The sequence below is a fragment of the Mesoplodon mirus genome (genome assembly GCF_964341445.2).
Source record: "Mesoplodon mirus genome assembly, chromosome: 19".
NCBI classification, from domain to species: domain Eukaryota; kingdom Metazoa; phylum Chordata; class Mammalia; order Artiodactyla; family Ziphiidae; genus Mesoplodon; species Mesoplodon mirus.
Window position 1 is genome coordinate 64,220,165 of NC_138995.1, and position 19,093 is coordinate 64,239,257.

General features: G+C 46.1%; 2 protein-coding genes across 2 annotated transcripts in view; both read right to left on the reverse strand.

Annotated features, from left to right (window-relative positions):
* Nucleotides 1-19,093, reverse strand: part of LOC309794612 (uncharacterized protein) — a 312,987-nt gene that overhangs the window by 89,663 nt on the left and 204,231 nt on the right. The window lies entirely within an intron of this gene.
* Nucleotides 1,585-16,168, reverse strand: LOC309795499 (zinc finger protein 211-like; the record flags this gene model as incomplete). Its single annotated transcript, XM_082607861.1, has 5 exons — nucleotides 15,920-16,168; nucleotides 14,760-14,886; nucleotides 9,497-9,582; nucleotides 1,749-1,974; nucleotides 1,585-1,595 (listed from the first exon to the last, which is right to left on the reverse strand). The coding sequence occupies exons 1-5, from the start codon at nucleotides 15,950-15,952 to the stop codon at nucleotides 1,585-1,587; spliced, it is 483 nt and encodes a 160-aa protein (XP_082463987.1). The 5' UTR covers nucleotides 15,953-16,168.

Sequence of the window (19,093 nt, forward strand, 5' to 3'; positions counted from 1 at the left end):
ATTGGCAGGCAGATTCTTAACCACTGGACCACCAGGGAAGTCCTACTGGCGTTTTCTTAAGCAGTACTTCAGGGAAAATTTATCCCACATTTAACACTTATAGAAAAAAACGTGTCAAATCAAGGAACTCAGATTCCACCTTCAGAAACTAGGAAAAGAAAAAAGAAATCCAGAGAAAGCAGAAGAAATTAATATCAAATCAAATATGAATGCCCTACCACTACTGAGCCTGCACTGTAGGGCCTGCGTGCTGCAACTACTGAAGCCCACGCACCTAGAGCCAGTGCTCCAAAACAAAGAGAAGCCAGCACAATGAGAAGCCTGCGCACTTCAATGAAGAGTAGCCTCTGCTCACCACAACTAGAGAAAGCCTGCGCTCAGCAACAAAGACCCAATGCAGCCAAAAATAAAAATCAAATTTATTTTTTAAAAATCAAAACAAAAAAATAAAATTAACAACAACAAAAAACAACCCAATCGAGAAATGGACAAAATGGGAATTCCCTGGCAGTACATAGATGGCCAACAGGCACATGAAAAGATGCTCAACATCACTAATTATTAGAGAAATGCAAATGAAAACTACAATGAGGTACCATGTCACACTGGTCAGAATGGCCATCATCAAGAAGTCTACAAATAATACATGCTGGAGAGAGTGTGGTGAAAAGGGAACCCTCCTACACTGTTGGTGGGAATTTAATTGGTGCAGCCACTGTGGAGAACAGTATGGAAGTTCCTTAAAAAACTAAAAATAAGAGTTGTCATATGATCCAACAATCCCACTCCTGGGCGTACATCTGGAGAAAACTCTAATTGGAAAAGATAGTGCACCGCTATGTTCATAGCAGCACTATATACAATCACCAGGGCATGGAACCAACCCAAGTGTCCATCTATAGATGAATGGATAAAGATGTATATAAGTTAGGAGTATGGGGTTAACAGATACACACCACTATATATAAATAGATAAACAATAGGATTTACTGTATAGCATAGGGAACCATATTCAGTATCCTGTAATAACTTGCAATGGAAAAGAATCTGAAAGAGAATATGTTTTACGTATATAATTCTGTAAAATGTATATATATATTTTACATATTTTTTCATATTTTGATAGATGTACTACAAAGCGATTCAGTACACCAGAAACTAACCCATTGTAAATCAACTATATCACCATAAAAAGACATTGTTTAAGAAAATACACATACCGGGCTTCCCTGGTGGCGCAGTGGTTGAGAGTCCGCCTGCTGAGGCAGGGGACACGGGTTCATGCCCCGGCCCGGGAGGATCCCACGTGCCGCGGAGCGGCTGGGCCTGTGAGCCATGGCCGCTGGGCCTGCGCGTCTGGAGCCTGTGCTCTGCAATGGGAGAGGCCACAACAGCGAGAGGCCCACATACAGCAAAAAAAAAAAAAAAAGAAAATACACATACCGAACAAAAGTATTAAAATAGATACGAAAAGTTTTCTTTTTCACAAGATCCTCAGCAAGTGAAAGGAGAGCCCAGTCTACAAGCATGAGATAGGAACCTACTAAAGAATAAACTATTAGGCTATTTCTTGGGGTGGAACTATCAGAGTCTCACTTGGGATGGAAAGGGCTTTGAGCCAGGGTTGCCAGTTCAGGATGTGTAGTGAATTCCATCAGTGGCCTCATTTTATCCCCGTGCTCCCCATCTCCTCCAGTGCTGCCCCCTCAGCCCTCCCTCCAGAGAGAAGGTGCCCACCGACTCCTCACCTGTTCCACCTTGCCCTTCCTGAGCTCTCCCTCCTGCCATGGTCTTCACGGGATAACCCCCATCCAGGCCAGAAGAACTCCGTATGGGTGGGGGAATCTTGTGTGATGGGGCCGCCAAAAACACCTCAGTGGGCCGTACCAGCCACTGCAGGTCTGGGCTGGTCCGGATGGCAGTCACCCTTGGGATGAGGTTGGCACTGGAGCCGGCCAGGTCTGTGCACAAGTCCTAGAAGGAAACAGAAGGGGAAAGCTGAGGGGACCAAGCAGGTTCTGGATACAGGTGGGGTGAGAGGGAGGAGAAACTGTCCTGGACTGCTCATTTCTCTTTATATGCCCCTCATCCTGGATGGAAGGTCTCCCCCTTTCCTCCCAAGAATTCTGCCGCGCACTGCCTTTCTCCTCCATCCTGCGACTGCGTTCCCATTATTCCCTCGGCATCACCGGCTCGAAAGGGGGTTCTTATAAATGTACCCGACTTCTGTACTGACGCAGGAGCCCCTCCAGAGTCTCCCGAGTGAACTCGCTTTTTATCGGTGAACCGCCTTACACACCCGCCCGCTTCCCCTCCTCCCCGCCCCTCCTGCCTGCTCCAGGCTGCCAGCGGAGGGAGGGCGCCCACTTTCTGCCGCCTCCCCGGGGAGCCGGGCTCCTGTGGGCGAGTCTCTGCTTGGCACGCGTTTGCTCGGCTCCCGCCGGACACAAGCCACAGCGCGCGGGCCGGAGCGCTCCGAAAGAGACTGCGCGGAGAAGGGACCATTCTTACCCGGACAAGCGTGCGTGCGCTTCCAGCAAGTCCAGGGCTCCCGGGACCGGGATGCCCCGGCCGGGGCAGCCTCCCTCCCCGGCGAAGGGGGGACGCCGAACCGCGAGTCTCGCGAGCCCAGCCTTCCTGCGCATGGTCGGGAGAGCCAGTGCCGGAGGACTCGGCCAGGGAGTGACAGCGGGAGGAACTGTCCGCGGCCCGGAAAGCGATGTAGCAGCGGGAGGACACCACGCGGTAGCACGCCACGCGGTAGCGGGCGTTGAAGCGTGGCATGCGTTGAAGCGGGAAGAATTCAGGGTGGTGGTAGGGTGGGGCTGGAGCGGGGCCGGGACGGGGCGCGGTCCCTGCCCATCAGGCCGGCGGCTGGGTGCCCGCCTGAGGAGCTAGCAGCCCAGAGGCAGGAAGCACCCGGCACCGCCTCCACGCTTTATAACAGTATTTATGAACGAGCCCTTACGTCACGGGGGTAAACCATCGCGGCGCCGGAGGGGTGGCGTGCGGGCCTGGAGACATCTGCGCCCTCTTTGCCGCCCTCGCTTCTCTCGCAGCCCCTGCCACCCGTCTGCCTGTGTTCCTCTATCATAGGAGCGTTTAAGTAATGGGGTGCTAGGGTCTCGTGCAGCCCTCAAATTGAGAGACTTCGGGGATGACCTCCCCCAAGAAGGCAAGGAACGTCCGTGAAGCCTGCTGACGTAGACCTCCTTTGGGCATTACCTAATTTGGGGGAGGAGCAGGCGGGAGCCGCTCCCGGGTACAGCCCGCCAGGAGATGCAGGGCGGGGCAGACGGGGCCGCGCAGAGCGCCCGGGACACTCGCACTTGTTCAAGGCGTACCCTTGTGCCCCGGGTGGGGTGGGGGCGCCTTTTTGCCAGTGTAGGGAGAGAGCCAGAACAATTCTGGGTCTCATGTATAGAAGAAACAGGTCCATGACTGCAAGGGGGTAAGCCGCGGTCCCGGAAGGAATGCGCCCCGACCCCCATTTCCGATGTTAGTCCTAATTCAGTGCGAACGGTGGAAGCAGACCCTCACCCCGTCGCCCCAAGCCCCCGGGCCCGAGCAATACTAGGATTGTCACTGCGTTTGGAAGGAGAAAGTCGGGGGGTGTCTAAAATAAGAGAATAGGATAATCGACTTCCATGCTGGGTTTTGTTTTGTTAAACTTTTTAAATGGAAACGGCGCATTTATTATTATTTTTCTCGGCCTATGTGAGGATATTAGTGTTACTGTCAAATTCCGGCAGAATTTTCGGAAGCTGCATGCAAGGATATCTGACCAGATCGTTAGCCTAGTTCTGAGCTAGAGCTCCGGAGACGCGTGGAGGGGGCACGTTTTGTGGACAAGATCGTCAGCTCCGGGGAACCGGGTGGGGTGAGCTTCTTGGGGGAGCGCAAGTCCGAGCTGGGGAGGTGAGAGAGGTTCATTCCTCCAGGGCGCTAGGCTGACTGACTGGGAGCCCCCAGCAGGTGATTTTCCAGCGCGGACTTGGGGCGCTGGAAGGACCGTGCACAGCACAGCCCAGGGCAGAGAACACTCACACACACACACACACACACACACACACACACACACACACACCAAATCCAGAACATGGCAAATTCTGATGGGCAAACGACTGAGCAACTTCAACAAATCAATGGCCCAAGAATTTTAAAAAATGAAGTGATATCTATGAGTGAATTGAGACTTCCCAGATACATCTACTAAAAGTCATATAGATCCATTTTGGACCTGACTGCCTTAAAGAACAAACATATTTTTTTGAAAACTGAAAAAGAAACTGAACACTGGAAATATATATATATTTTTAAATTTATTTATTTTTGGCTGCATTGGGTCTTCGTTGCTGTGTGCTGGCTTTCTCTAGTTGCAGACAGCACGGGCCTCTCATTACGGTGGCGTCTCTTGTTGCTGAGCATGGGCTCTAGGCACGTGGGCTTCAGTAGTTGTGGCACACGGGCTCAGTAGTTGTGGCTCGCAGGCTCTAGAGCGCAGGCTCAGTAGTTGTGGTGCATGGGCTTAGTTGCTCTGTCGCATGTGGAATCTTCCCAGACTAGGGATAGAACCCGTGTCCCCTGCATTAGCAGGCGAATTCTTAACCACTGCACCACCAGGAAGTCCCGAAAAAATATTTTTAACACCTCAAAATTTTGTCTGAAAGTTATTAGGATTATGAAAGAGTCCTTACATTTTGGAAGTACATTCTGAGGAGATTAGGCATTGAATGACAAGATGTTGGGATTATAAGTAACACAACCCAGTTATATGTGTGAGGACAGGTGAAACAAGAATGGCCATGAGTTGATCAACAGTGATGGGGTTGGGGCTTCCCTGGTGGTGAAGTGGTTAAGAATCCGCCTGACAATGCAGGGGACACGGGTTCGAGCCCTTGTCTGGGAAGATCCCACATGCCGTGGAGCAACTAAGTCCATGCGCCACAACTACTGTGCCTGCGCTGTAGACCCTGCGAGTCACAACTACTGAAGCTCACATGCCACAACTACTGAAGCCCAAGCACTTAGAGCCTGTGCTCTGCAATAAGAGAAGCCACTGCAATGAGAAGCCTGCACACCGCAACAAAGAGTAGCCCTCGCTCGCCACAACTAGAGAAAGCCTGCATGCAGCAACGAAGACCCAATACAGCCAAAAATAAATAAATAAAACTAATTAATTAATTAATTTAAAAAAAAGAGTTGTCATTTCCAAATTATTTTACTATGTTTTACTCATATATATTCCTGAGGTTATTTGTGACCACTCCATCAGCATGGTGGAAATACATTATAATACTGAGCTACTGCACGGTCTTCCCAAATCCATGTTTAGTGCCATCCTTTTGGCAACTTGAAATTGGCCAGGATGTGCATAGATGCACCAGAGAAACTGACAAACTCTACAAAATGGGCCTTGTTTATTTGAATGGCTAGGCTTACGAAAGTGATGGAGAATATGTTAGGAAGGTAGACAACGCTTGAAAGTATATAGCCTCTGGGAGTGTTACACTCCCAGAATAGCAACAAACAATTGAGAAAATATTCTGATAGTATTCAACAATAATACTTCCTTTTAGTAAAGATGACACATCATTGCTGAGGAATGAGTGAAGTTCCAACACCTGTCTTTGTTAGACATATGTGTTTTATTTGTTAATGGAAAAGGAAACATCAGCCAACATCCATTTCAAAATAAGCAACTGGTAGTAACAGTCATTAAAGAAGATATACAAGTGGCAAATAAACAGGAAAAAAATGCTGGACATCATGAAACATCAGAGAACTGCAATTAAAATCACAGTGAGATGCTATTACACCCCTGTTAAAACAGCTAAAATTAAACAGACTGACAATACCGAGTATTGGCAGGATGTGGAGGAATAGGAGCTCTCATATACTGTTGGTGGGAACACAGAAGGGTCCAACCAGTTTAGATCACAATTTGGCCGTTTGTTAAATATTGAAACATTCACATACTCTGAAGTAGTGGCACAAGAGAATTAAAACACATATTCATATAAGGAACTGTATGCCTATGTCCATTGCAGCTTTATTTCTAACAACACCAAACTGGAAACAACCCAACTGCCCATTAGCAGATGAATGGATAAACACATAGTAGCATATCCATAGACAAGAATACTACTCAACAGTAAAAAAATGAACTATTCATACAAGCAACATTGATGAATTTCAAAATAATTAGGCAGTACGAAAAATATCAAAAAAAAAGAGCAAACAGTTTTATACTTCAATTCAAGTAAAATTCTAGACAATGCAAACTAATTTATTGTTGAAGGCAGTAAATCACTGGACTCCCGTAGGCTTGGGAAGGGCAACGAGAGATTGTAAAGGGGCACGAGGTGAATCATGGTTATGTTCATTATCGTGATTCTGATGGTTTTATGGGTTTATACATATGGCAAAAATTTTCAAACTATACACCTTAAATATGTATAGGTTACTGCATGTCAATTATGCCTCAATAAAGTTTCTAAAACAAATGGTTCAAAATAAAAAAATCTGGACCTCCCCCTCTTTCTGGAAACTAGGTTTAACAACTCGGTATTGACTCCGTTCTATTTTTTCCCATTCCTGGGGAAGGGCAGCCCTGAATCAGTGCTGGAAACACGGGTAAGCAATGGAGGCCGCTGCAGTCTGGGACAACAGGACCGCTGGCTGGACCACAAAAGACACATCCCTGGACAACAGGATCTCCATTCTCTGTTCTCATCTCCCTGCCTTTACAGCAACGGACTTGAGTTGACCAGCCCAGAAAGACAATGAGAATTCACAAAGCCTTTAGATTATTTGCTGACAATGAATTCAGCTATAGGAGGTACACAGCCTTTGGAGGGTCTGTGATTCCTCACAGCCATAGTCACTGGAAGATTTATGGATGCACATTAGAAGAGGCACACTCCATTTAATTTGCTGCATGCTCTTTCACTGACTATTAATCCCACCCAGGATTTCACTACCAAGTATGGTTGAAACCCGGCTCCTGTAGTGTGAAGAGGGATACCAGTCCACAGAATTATGAACATCAGGACACTTGGTTCCTTTGTAGAACCTGGTGAAAAGCTTCCCCTCAACAGTGCTGGGCATTATAGGACACCCTCTGGGAATATGAGACAAAGTCATGGCAGTCCCAAAGGCCCTGGAGCTTGCCAAAATAAGTGACCCCTCATCAGGGTAACCTGTGGTCATACAATAGGTAGGCTTCCAGGTCTCAAATTAGTACCACAAAGCATTATTTTAGTTCCTAGGAGGTCTTGGGGAGCAATGCAAATTAGGCTAAAACTGGAATGAAAACTATTCTCCTGTCATTATACTGTCTCTGCTGAGGCACAAGAGGCTGAGGGCCCATCCCTTCATACAAACAGGCCAATTCTGTTTTCCACCCACCCCCCTCAGTGAATACAACCCCTGAGATTAAAGGTAGATTAAACAATAAGACTTTTATTGCTGCACAAACCAGAGCAATGGTGGGGGGGCGTGGCAGAAGGCAATTACCAGTTGGTGACTTTGAGGCAGGAAAATCAACCACAAATGTCATGTGAAACCAACAATTTTGATGAAGGGTCAGATTCATACTTAATCAATTGGAAATAGGAAAATGTAAGGGCACAGACTACTCAAGATTTCCTCCAGGGAATAGGAGAGAGCACAGACATCTGCCTTGTGTTAGCACATCAGGGTGACCAATGAAATACTGTGCAAGGCAGGAGAGGTGAGGTGGATTCTACCAGAGAAAATGGCAGAGATGTAACTCTGACAAGGGCCCTGGGGAGCTTAGAACATGGAATGTAGCTCCTGTAAGCTTTACAGGTCCCTGGAACTCATTGGGAATTTCGCCCCTCTGGATGTTTGCAAGTATGAGGTTCAATTTCAGGCACACGGCTCCCTCACAGAAGGTGTCTAGTGCTATTATAATGAATGAGGAGACAGCAATTCCTTGAGGTCTAAGGCCTTTCTCAAAGTGTGGACTTCCTGGTACTAAACAATATTAGCTGTTTGGAGTAAAGGATTTCCCATACTTCCTGCATTCATGGGGCCTCTCCCTGGTGTGAAATTTTCGGTGGAGATTGAGGCTGGAGCGCTGGCTAAAGGATTTCCCACATTCGCCACATTCATAAGGCCGTTCTCCAGTGTGAACTACCTGGTGTTGAATAAGGACAGACTTTTGCCTGAAGGATTTCCCACACTGCCCACACTCATAAGGCCTTGCCCCAGTGTGAATACTGCAGTGCTGAATAAGGCTGGTGCTTCTACTAAAGGATTTCCCACACTCGCCACATTTATAAGGCCTTTCTCCAGTGTGAATTCTCTGGTGTTTAGTGAAGATGGCTCTTCTGCTAAAGGACTTCCCACACTGGCCACACTCAAAGGGCCTTGTTCTACTATGAATTCGCTGGTGTTCAACGAGGCTGTAGCTTTGTCTGAAAGACTTCCCACATTCAGCACACTCATAAGACCTTTCTCCAGTGTGACTTCTGTTGTGCCGATCGAGTTTGGATTTGGATCCAAAGGCTTTCCCACATGCCCCACACTCATAAGGCCTTTCACTAGTGTGAACTCTCTGGTGTCTAATGAGAGTGGCTCTTTGGTTAAAGGATTTCCCACACTGCACACACACAGAAGGCCTTGCTGTGGTGTGAATTCTCCGGTGTTGAACAAGGGTGAAGCTTTGTCTAAAGAATTTCCCACATTCGCTGCACTCATAAGGCTTTTCTCCAGTGTGGGTTCTCTGGTGCCGAACAAGATTGGATTTGCACCCAAAGGCTTTTCCGCATTCCTTACACTCATAAGGCCTTTCTCCACTGTGAATTCTGCAGTGTTCAATAAGATTGGAGCACTGACTAAAGGATTTTCCACACTCGCCACATTTATAAGGCCTTTCTCCAGTGTGAACTCTCTGGTGTATAATGAGGGTGGCTCTTTGCCTAAAAGATTTTCCACATTCACTGCACTCGTAAGGCCTTTCTCCAGTGTGGACTCTCTGGAGCTGAACAAGTGAGTACTTACAGCACAAGGCTTTCCCATATTTCCTAGACTCATAAACCCTTTTCCTAGTAGAGACTCTTGGGTGGTAAATAAGACTCTGTTTGTAGCTGGAATCTTTCCCACATTCACGCAACTTGTAATGACTTTTCCTACCATGAAAGGCCTCCCCACACTTGGTGATTTTGTTGGGTTTCTCACCAGTGGGAGTGATCTGGTGCTGGAGAAGACCCAAAGTGGCTGGGAAGTCCTTTCCAACCTTCCTACAAGTGAAGGGATGCCCTGACACATGGAATATGCAACTCTTTACAAATGATGCCCTATCCATGTCACTTTTCTTTGCACTGAAATGCTTCTGAAGCTGCCGTAGGTTTGCACATGCCCCAGTCAAGTATGGTTTCTGCCCAGGTAGGTAAGCCAAGTGCAAAATGTCTTGCAGGATTGGGACACATTTCTCACAGGGGTGAGCCTTCTGGCTGACTGGACCTACCTTTGGAGTCCTGACCTGTGACAAAGCTTCTAGGGAAACATTTTGCTCAGAAGGTGTCTCTTTCTTCTCTGTTCCATGCAAACAAACTGAAAGAAGAGAAATATTTGTGAATCATGCTGATTATGGTGGGAGAGTATTAGTCATGTATTTTTTTAAACTTTCTGTATAATATGGTGTTTTGACATCTTAAAAAACCTTCACGGGCTTCCCTGCTGGCACAGTGGTTGAGAGTCCGCCAGCCGATACAGGGGACACGTGTTCATGCCCTGGTCTGGGAAGATCCCACATGCTGCAGAGCGGCTGGGCCCGTGAGCCATGGCCGCTGAGCCTGCGCGTCTGGAGCCTGTGCTCCGCAACGGGAGAGGCCACAACAGTGAGAGGCCCGCATACCACCAAACAAACAAACAAACAAACAAAAACCCTTCACGGCCAGGGAAACAGTGGACTTGAACACTATAAACCAAATGGTTCTAACAGACATATATAGAACATTTCATCGAATACAGAATACACACTACTCAAGACTGCAGGGAAAATTCTCCAGGATAGATCATATGGTAGGCTACAAAACAAGTCTTAACCAATTTAAGAAAACTGAAATCATATCAAGTATCTTTTCTGACCAAAATAAGATAAACATAGAAAATAATGACAGGAGGAGAATTGGAAGATTCACAAATATGTGGAAATTAAATAACACACTCTTGAACAACCAACGAGTCAAAGATGAAATCAAAAGGGAAATCAGGGCTTCCCTGGTGGCTCAGTGGTTGAGAGTCCACCTGCCGATGCAGGGGACACAGGTTCGTGCCCCGGTCCGGGAAGATCCCACATGCTGCGGAACGGCTGGGCCCGTGAGCCATGGCCGCTGGGCCTGCGCGTCCGGAGCCTGTGCTCCGCAAGGGGAGAGGCCACAACAGTGAGAGGCCCGCGTGATGTTAAAAAAAAAAAAAAAAAAAAAAAAAAAAAATATATATATATATATATATATATATATATATATATATATATATACAAATGAAAATGGAAACACAAAATACCAAAACTTATGGGACCCAGCAAAAGCAGTTCTAAAAGGTGAAGGTTATAGCAGATACATATCTACACTAAGAAAAAAAAGAAAGATCGTAAAGACACTATCTTCACACTTCAAAGACTAGAAAAAGAACAAACTAAGCACAATGTTAGCAGAAGGAGGGAAACAGTAAAGATAAAAGTGGAAATAAAATAGAGACTAGAAAAACAATAGAAAAGATCAAAACTAAGATTTTTTGAAAAAGATAAAATTGACAAACCTCTTAGACTAAGAAAAACAAAGAGAGGACTCAAATAAATAAAATTATAAATGAAAGAGGAAACAGTACAATTGATACCACAGAAATACAAGGATCATAAGACACTACTATGAATAATTATATACCAACAAATTGGATAACCTAGAAGAAATGGATACATTCCTAGAAATATACAACCTACCAAGATTTAATTTTGAAGAAATAGAAAATCAGAGAAGACCAATAATGAGTAAGGATATTGGATCAGTAATAATAAACCTCCCCCAAAAGAAAATCCCAGGGTTTGATCGTTTCACTGGTAAATTCTATGAAACATTTAATACCAATCCTCAAAAAACCTGAAGAGGAGGGAACACATCAAAACTCATTTTACAAAGCCAGTATCACCCTTACACCAAAGTCAGATAAGAACACTACAACACAAGAAAATCAAAGGCCAATATCCCTGATGAACATAGATGCAAAAATCCTCAACAAAATACAGTAAACCAAATTCAACAGCACATTAAAAGTATCATACAGAGCTTTCCTGGTGGCGCAGTGGTTAAGAATCTGCCTGCCAATGCAAGGGACACGGATTTGAGCCCTGGCCCGGGAAGATCCCACGTGCCGCAAAGCAACTAAGCCCGTGTGCCACAACTACTGAGCCTGGGCTCTAGAGACCACAAGCCACAACTACTGAGCCCATGTGCCACAACTACTGAAGCCTGCACGCCTAGAGCCCATGCTCCGCAACAAGAGAAGCCACGACGATGAGAAGCCCGTGCACTGCAACAAAGACCTAACACAGCCAAAAATAAATAAATAAATAAATAAATTTTTTAAAAAAAGTATTATACAACATGTTCAACTGGGATTTACCTTTGGGATGCAAAGACATTTCAGCAAACACAATAAATGTGATATACCACATTAATAGAAAGAAGGATAAAAATCAGATAGTCATCTCAATAGATATAGAAAAAGCATATCTCAAAATTTAACATCCTTTCATAATAAAAACTCTCAACAAACTTGATACAGAAAGTTTTTATTATATACAACATAATGCTGGGGTTCCTATTGACAACTACAAAGGCCATATATGACAAGCCCACAGCCAAGATCATACTCAATGGTGAAAAGCTGAAAGCTTTTTTGCAAAGATCAGGAACATAACAAAGATGACCACTCTCACCACCTCTATTCAACATAGTACTAGAAGTCCTAAGCAGAGTAACTGGGCAAGAAAAAGAAATAAGAGGCATCCAAACCAGAAAGGAAGAAATTTTTTTGCGTACAGCAAAAAAAAAAAAAAAAAAGAAAAAGAAACTAAGAACCAATTCCTTTTATGATGATAAAAAAACAAAACAAAAAACACCCTTAGGAAAAGATTTAAACATGGAGGTGAAAAGATCTTTACACTGAAAACTATAAAACACTGATGAAAAATATTAAAGACACAAATAAATGGCAAGAGGTCCTCTGTTCATGGATTGGAAAAATTAATATTCTTAAATATACTACCCAAAGCTATCTACAGACTCAATGCAACCTTTTTCAAAATTCCAATGGCATTTTTCACCAAAGTAGAAAAAAAAATCCTAAAATTCATATGGAACCACCAAAGACCCTGAATAGCCAAGACATCCTTAAGCAAGAAGAACAAAGCTAGAGGCATCACACTTTTTTTTGTTTGTTTGTTTTGTTTTGTTTTTTGCAGTACGTGGGCCTCTCACTGCTGTGGCCTCTCCCATTGTGGAGTACAGGCTCCGGACGCGCAGGCTCAGCAGCCATGGCTCACAGGCCCAGCCGCTCCGCGGCATGTGGGATCTTCCCGGACCGGGGCACGAACCCGTGTCCCCTGCATCGGCAGATGGGCTCTCAAACACTGCGCCACCAGGGAAGCCCCATCACACTTCTTGATTTCAAATTATATATATTACAAAGCTACAGTAATCAAAATAGTATAGTACTGGCATAAAAACAGACACATAGACCAACGGAACAGAATAGAGAGCACAGAAATAACCCTTTGCATATATGGTCAACTACTGTTTGCGAAGGGGGCCAAGAATACAAACTAGAAAAGAGTAGCCTGTTCGATAAATGGTGCTGGGAAAACTGGATATCTACATGCAAAAGAATGAAATTGGACGCTTACCTTACACCATACACAAAAACAACTCAAAATGGATTAAAAACTTAATAAACTCAATTTATTGAGTTTGATATTGAGTAAACTCAATATCAAAAAAAACAAACAAACAACCCAATTAAAAAATGAGCAGAGGATGTGAATGGACTTTTTTCCAAAGAAGACATACAGATGGCCAACAGGCACATGAAACAATGTTCAACATCACTACCCATCGAGGAAATGCAAATCAAACCACATGAGGTATCACCTCACACCTCTCAGAATGGCTGTTACCAAGACAAAAAATAACAAGTGCTGGTGAGGATGTGGAGAAAAGGGAACACTTGTGCACTATTGGTGGGAATGTAAATTGTTGCAGCCACTATGGAAAGCAATATGGGGACTCCTCAAAAAATTAAAAATAGAACTACCATACAATCCAGCAATTCCACTTCTGGGTACTTCTCTGAACAAAACAAAAACAGTAATTTGAAAAGATATATGCACCCCTCTGTTCACTGCAGCATTATTTACAATAGTTAAGATATGGAAGCAACCTAAGTGTTCTTACCGCACACACACACACACGCACACACACACAAATTAATAATGATGATAATAATAATAAAGGGGTGGGAGGCAGTGGATATGTTTATGGTCTTGATGGTGGTGATGGTTTCAAGGATGTATACTTATTCCCAAACTTATTGAGTTGTCTCCAGGAAATGTGTACACCTTTTAAAATATCAATCATTCCTCAGTACAATGGTTTAAATATAAATAAATAAATAACTTTTAACATTTACTAAAAGGGACCAATGGTCAAACTTCGTAAATGTAATTATTAGTGGGGCTCAAATTATATAAGAGGATTCCATTACTTTTTTTGCCACACAGCATGCAGGATCTTAATTCCCCAACAGGGATCAAACCCACACCCCCCGCAGTGGAAGAACAGAGTCTTAACCACAGGACCATCAGGGAAGTCCCAGGATTACACTATTTTTACACACCATAACTGTATACTCTTAGGAATGTAACTAAATACAAAACAGACAAAAATAGGTATGTCTCACTTGAACTGTAGCTTTTCTTAAATTTTCCAATGTCATAGCACCCATTACCCAAAACTATCCCATATTGGGCACAGCTGCTCTAACATGCTGAATAATAAATTTAAATTAACATAAGTCTTTGACACAAATTGGCTTAATAAAATGGTGCCTCACAGGCCACCCAGTTAAAATAGTTAATATAGCCCAGTGTATGTTAAAACAGGGCCTTCAAGGATTAAAACTTATTATAGAAAATCTAATAAATGAAGGGGTGATTATCCTCACTGCTTTTCCATTCTAAAGCCCAATTATGTCTGTCCTTAAATCTGGAAAAATTGAAGGTGCCTCATAGTGGATTACTATAATATTGTGGTCCCATCCATCAGGACCCCATACCTAACATCAGTAAAAATTATATATCATATATATGTATTGTTAAATACTAATTATATATATCATTAAAATTACCGACTCAATCAGAACTTGGGACACCAGGTATCATGGATCTGGACACATTCATTCTGCCAGGGTGAGGGCAAACAAGGTGAGATGCTTTGTTTTAGGCTGACTGCAAGACTCCTAAATCCCAGATCCTTCCCTGCAAGCTTGGTGCAACAGGATTTAGAACTACTTGGGGCGGGCAGTGCACACAGCTCAGCACTGGTATCCACAACACATATGCCAAGAAAGTGGGGAAGTTAGCAGAGCCCATGGTCTGTCTGTGGAAAGGACAGAGCTGCCTCTGGGGGACAGAAGATAAGATAGAGACCAGGACCCTTGGGTGAGGGCCTTACCCATTGAGGCTGTAAGTAAAAAGTTCTCCAGCATCACCTTGTGGTACAGGCGTCTCTGAGCCTCATCAAGGAGCCCCCACTCCTCCTGCGAGAAGTAAATGGCCACGTCCTCAAAGGTCACACAGCCCTGCCAGGATGAGGACAGATCATTCCATGATCAACTTTTCTCCTAGGACCCCAAGTTCCTTCACCCAGACATCCATCCCCTGCTCATCCTCCTTCCAGTGTCCCCATCTTAGAGGAAATATCAGGCCCTGGGGCCTCAGATACCTGCTCTCTTCTCATGGTATCAAGATCACTGTGTCTGCCCACCCCAACAACAAGCATATGGGAAGGGAGACGCCATCTGAACTCTGAGCCTGGCATTAGAGCATATGCCCTCTTGTCAGGTAATTCCCCTGGAGTCCCAAATTGTGCCTCCCAGAGACAACCAAATGTGGGCTTGGGGTTTCTTCAGGGTCTCCAGGTGTGTGGACTAGAAAAATCCCAGGACACAATCCCAGAGACAAAGGGTGGGTCAGGACCATTGAAGGCCTGGAATATCCTCCACTCACCTTTGTACAGTCTATAAGCACTTCTGTGGTCATGGGGGTCTATAGGAAGAGGGAGGCCATTAGAGGGATGGAACCATGGCAGGCTCAGTAGGCTCAGGCCTCCCTGTACCCCTGTCCAGCCCTGGAGCAAGGTGACCTGGGATGACTGCATTATCTCTGAGCCTCAGTCCTCAGTGCTCTTACAACTGTATGATCTTGGATAAAAACTCAACCACCCTGGGCCTCAGTGTTTTCATCCCCTTTCCAGTCTGTTCTTACTCTGAGCAACTTCTGGAAAATTTGAAAAGCCTAACTCACACCATGTGCCTCTTCTATTCACAACCCTCCATAGCGTCCTGAGATTAAAACTCCTCACCTTGCCATTCCAAGTGGGAATGATTCTGGCTCAATCGCCCCTCCACGACTTTACATAAACCGGTCCCTCTGCCTGTAACACTCTCCCAACATCTCATCACAGTTTTTTAGATATGGGAGCTCCACCCATGAGATCCTCACTCTTCTGGACACAGGGATCTATACTGCATAGACATGAGCAGGTGCCCCGCACTTGGGGCTTTAGTGTCTGGTGGGGTGAGGGCGGTCAGGGCCCGTAGGACGAGCGTTTACCTGAGGCGGGTCCCTCGGCGCGGCCGCCGCCATCGGAGTCTGGGAGGAGTGGGGTCTTAGGTGGTGGGCGACAGAGACGGAACTCGTGTACAATCGTCATCTACCGCCGCGGCTCTGCAGACTCGCCGCTGTGCAGTGGGAACAACCTCTCCTCTAAATCCTCCTCTCTCTGGTCAACCCGATCCTGACTCCGCTCTCCTAAAGGACTCGTATCACGGTTGGACACTGGAGCAGCGATAGTGACTGCCACAACAGCGGCGCCGGAAGTCCCACCCACATCCTCTGGTCCCAACGAGAAAACGCCCTGCTTTCGGGCGTTCATTGGCTGCTAGTCTTGGCCCCCGTCCTCCGGCATTGTGGGTAGCGTAGTTCCCATGGCCCCACCAGCGGGGGTTGGGGGAAGATACAGTCAGCACCCTTTGCGAAAAGTCCTGAGTTCCCTCTCTGGTGTGAGAGCCGCTCCCACCCCTCTCCGACCCCTGACCGCAAAACAGGCTTGTGATCTGACCAGATCAGGGTTGGCAGGTTTGGCTGCGCCTCCTGGGGGGTCGCCTGGAAAGGTCGGGAGTTGTTTTGTAGGCGAAAAGTTGAGACTCTGCCTCGAGGGGGTCAGGCGGGGACTCGGCTCCCAGAGAGCAGCGCGGACTTGTCGCTGGCGACCGGGGTGTGCGCTTGACCTCTGTAGGGGGAGGTGAGGACCTTCGTCCTGGGACCAGCAGTAGAGACCTCGCGCCTGAAGCCCAGAGGGGCCGGGGGAGACTTTCAGGGGGCTCCAGGTTGACCCCTCCCAGGAGGACTCTGGTGAACCCGGGAGCCTCCGCGGGGTCTGGAGGCCCTTTGAGCGTCCCTGCAGCTCCCTGCTCTCCCCCGGGGAAAGCCCCCAGGGCAGCTCGCAGCCCGCGTCTCTCCCGGACCGGCCGGCGCCCCCTGGCGGCTGCGTGTGAAAGTTGGGATTCGGCCCTTAAGGTGAAAAGGGGAGAACGCAGACTCTGCGGCCAGGGATGGAGACTCAACCCCAAGAGGACTGCCATTAAAGACGTCCACGGAGGTGCCCACTCTCCCTGGATGTCTCCTCCGGCTTCCGCGCCCCCCTCCTCTCTGCCTGAGTCACTGTCAGCTCGCAGCCAGCGGGCACTGTATGGTCCGGAGTTGCAGCCTGTCCCTCCTGCAACACCCACTGTGCCTAGACCTCATTGTCCTCTCCAAGATGCGACCTCAGATCACACGTGGCTTCGCTGCCTTGAAGTGCATCTGTTCCTGAAGGAAAAGAACTAACGGGGTTCCCTTGGAACACGAGAGCAGGGAGAGATTGTCGCAGGACCGCCCCCCCAGCGTGGAGCACAGGGAGGACCCTAGACCAGCCTGCGCTTGGGCTAGGGTCCTTCTGAGGGAGGCCCTGCTGTGGATGGGGTAGGCTGGCAGTGGTTCCCCCACCGCCCCCACCTGCACGTCTTCCCAGAGTCGGGGTGCCTGGAAAAGCAACACAATTCAATGTGCGATTCTGCTGAAGCATAACTCATCCCGTTATTAAAAGAGAGGGTTGTAAAGTACTTGAAGAGAATTCCTAGACTAGGAAACCCCTATGGGGAGGTAGGACACCGTCAAAGCCTAAATGCAGGCAGCTAGGGGATCGTTGCTGCTCTCATTCCCTCCTGGCCCCTCCACAAGCTGCTGCAATGCTGCCTGACCAGGGTAGGAGCATATATATTAGGGCACCCTGTTTCTCCTAGGTGAAGCCTTTCTGGGGTCTACGCTGACCACCTAAGGTGTTCAGAGAGGTATCCCCACTCTGGTCGGTCAGGATTCTAATATCACCGGCGCTGTGCAGCCTGTGCAATCTCCGGCCAGTTCTCAGCCCTAGCGCAGTTCTCTATGCATCCCTGTGAAGTCTCACGCTGAACAGGCACAGTTTAGCTTTCTTCCAGACACCTTAGTGACCCCATGCAGATTTCTGAGGCATCTTCATTGCTCACATACCATTTTCGGTCAGGTCCACACAGGAATTCAAGCCTCCTCCTCTGCCCTGAGGTTTGACTACATGGAAATCCACATAGTACAGCATGAAACTTCCAAATAATTTAAAGGCTGGAAGAAATCTGATTTGATTAGGAGCCCCTTCTAGAAAGAGACTTACTGGAGTTAAGGAAATTATTTTTTGAGCTGAATAAGAGGGGAGGAAAATCCCAAAATGACAGGCTCAAGTCATATTATATACTACCTCTGTTCCTAATAGGATATGTCTACATCCTGTTGGAATCAGTTTTGCTATGTGCAGTTTACTCACAGAAAGAAAGATGGCTTTCCCTGACTTATTTGGGGAATAGAAGAGACACTATGAGGAAAGGAATTTAACATGTGGGCTGCAAGTCCGACTGGGATGGGCAGGGGGGAAGAAGAGCCAGGGAGCCTCAGAAAATGGAACAGATAAAGCTTTAAGGAGGTGGTGGGCGAAAAGGAGTTTCCCCGTTAAGAAAGTAGGTATCAGTCCATGTTTGTTCACTGATGGGAGGTCAGAAGAGAGGGGAAAATGGAGGAAAAGGATCATGAAAAACAGGAGTAAATTACTGTAAAATAAAGGATCAATAAAAACAGGAGTAAAACACTCCTGTTTTTCAGTAAAATGTCAACATCATTATACACCTGGGAAATTCTAATCAAAACCGTGAGATACCAGTCTACATCTACCAGGATGACTATGGGGGGAAAAGGGAAATAACAAGTATGGATGAGGCTGTGGAGAAATTGGAACACTCCCACATTGCTGATGGGAATGTAAAATGCTGCAATGTGAAAAACAATTTAATAATATGAAAACCGGTTTAGCAGCTCCTCAAAAACAATACAGAAATGCCACTGGACTCAGCAATTCCACTCCTTGGGAAACCTGAAAGAATTGAAAGCAGAGACTAAAACACATTCGTGTGCAACAATTTTCATAGCAACATTATTCACGATAGCCAAAAGGTGGAAACAACTGAAGTGTCCATTAACACATGAATAGATTTTTTAATGTGGTACATTCATACATTGGAATATTATTCAGTCATGAAAAGGAATAAAGTTCTGATACATGCCACAATATGATGAACCTTCAAAACATGCCAAACGATTAAAGCCAGACATGAAAGGAAAAATATTGTATGATTCCACTTGTAAGAAATATCTAGAATAGAC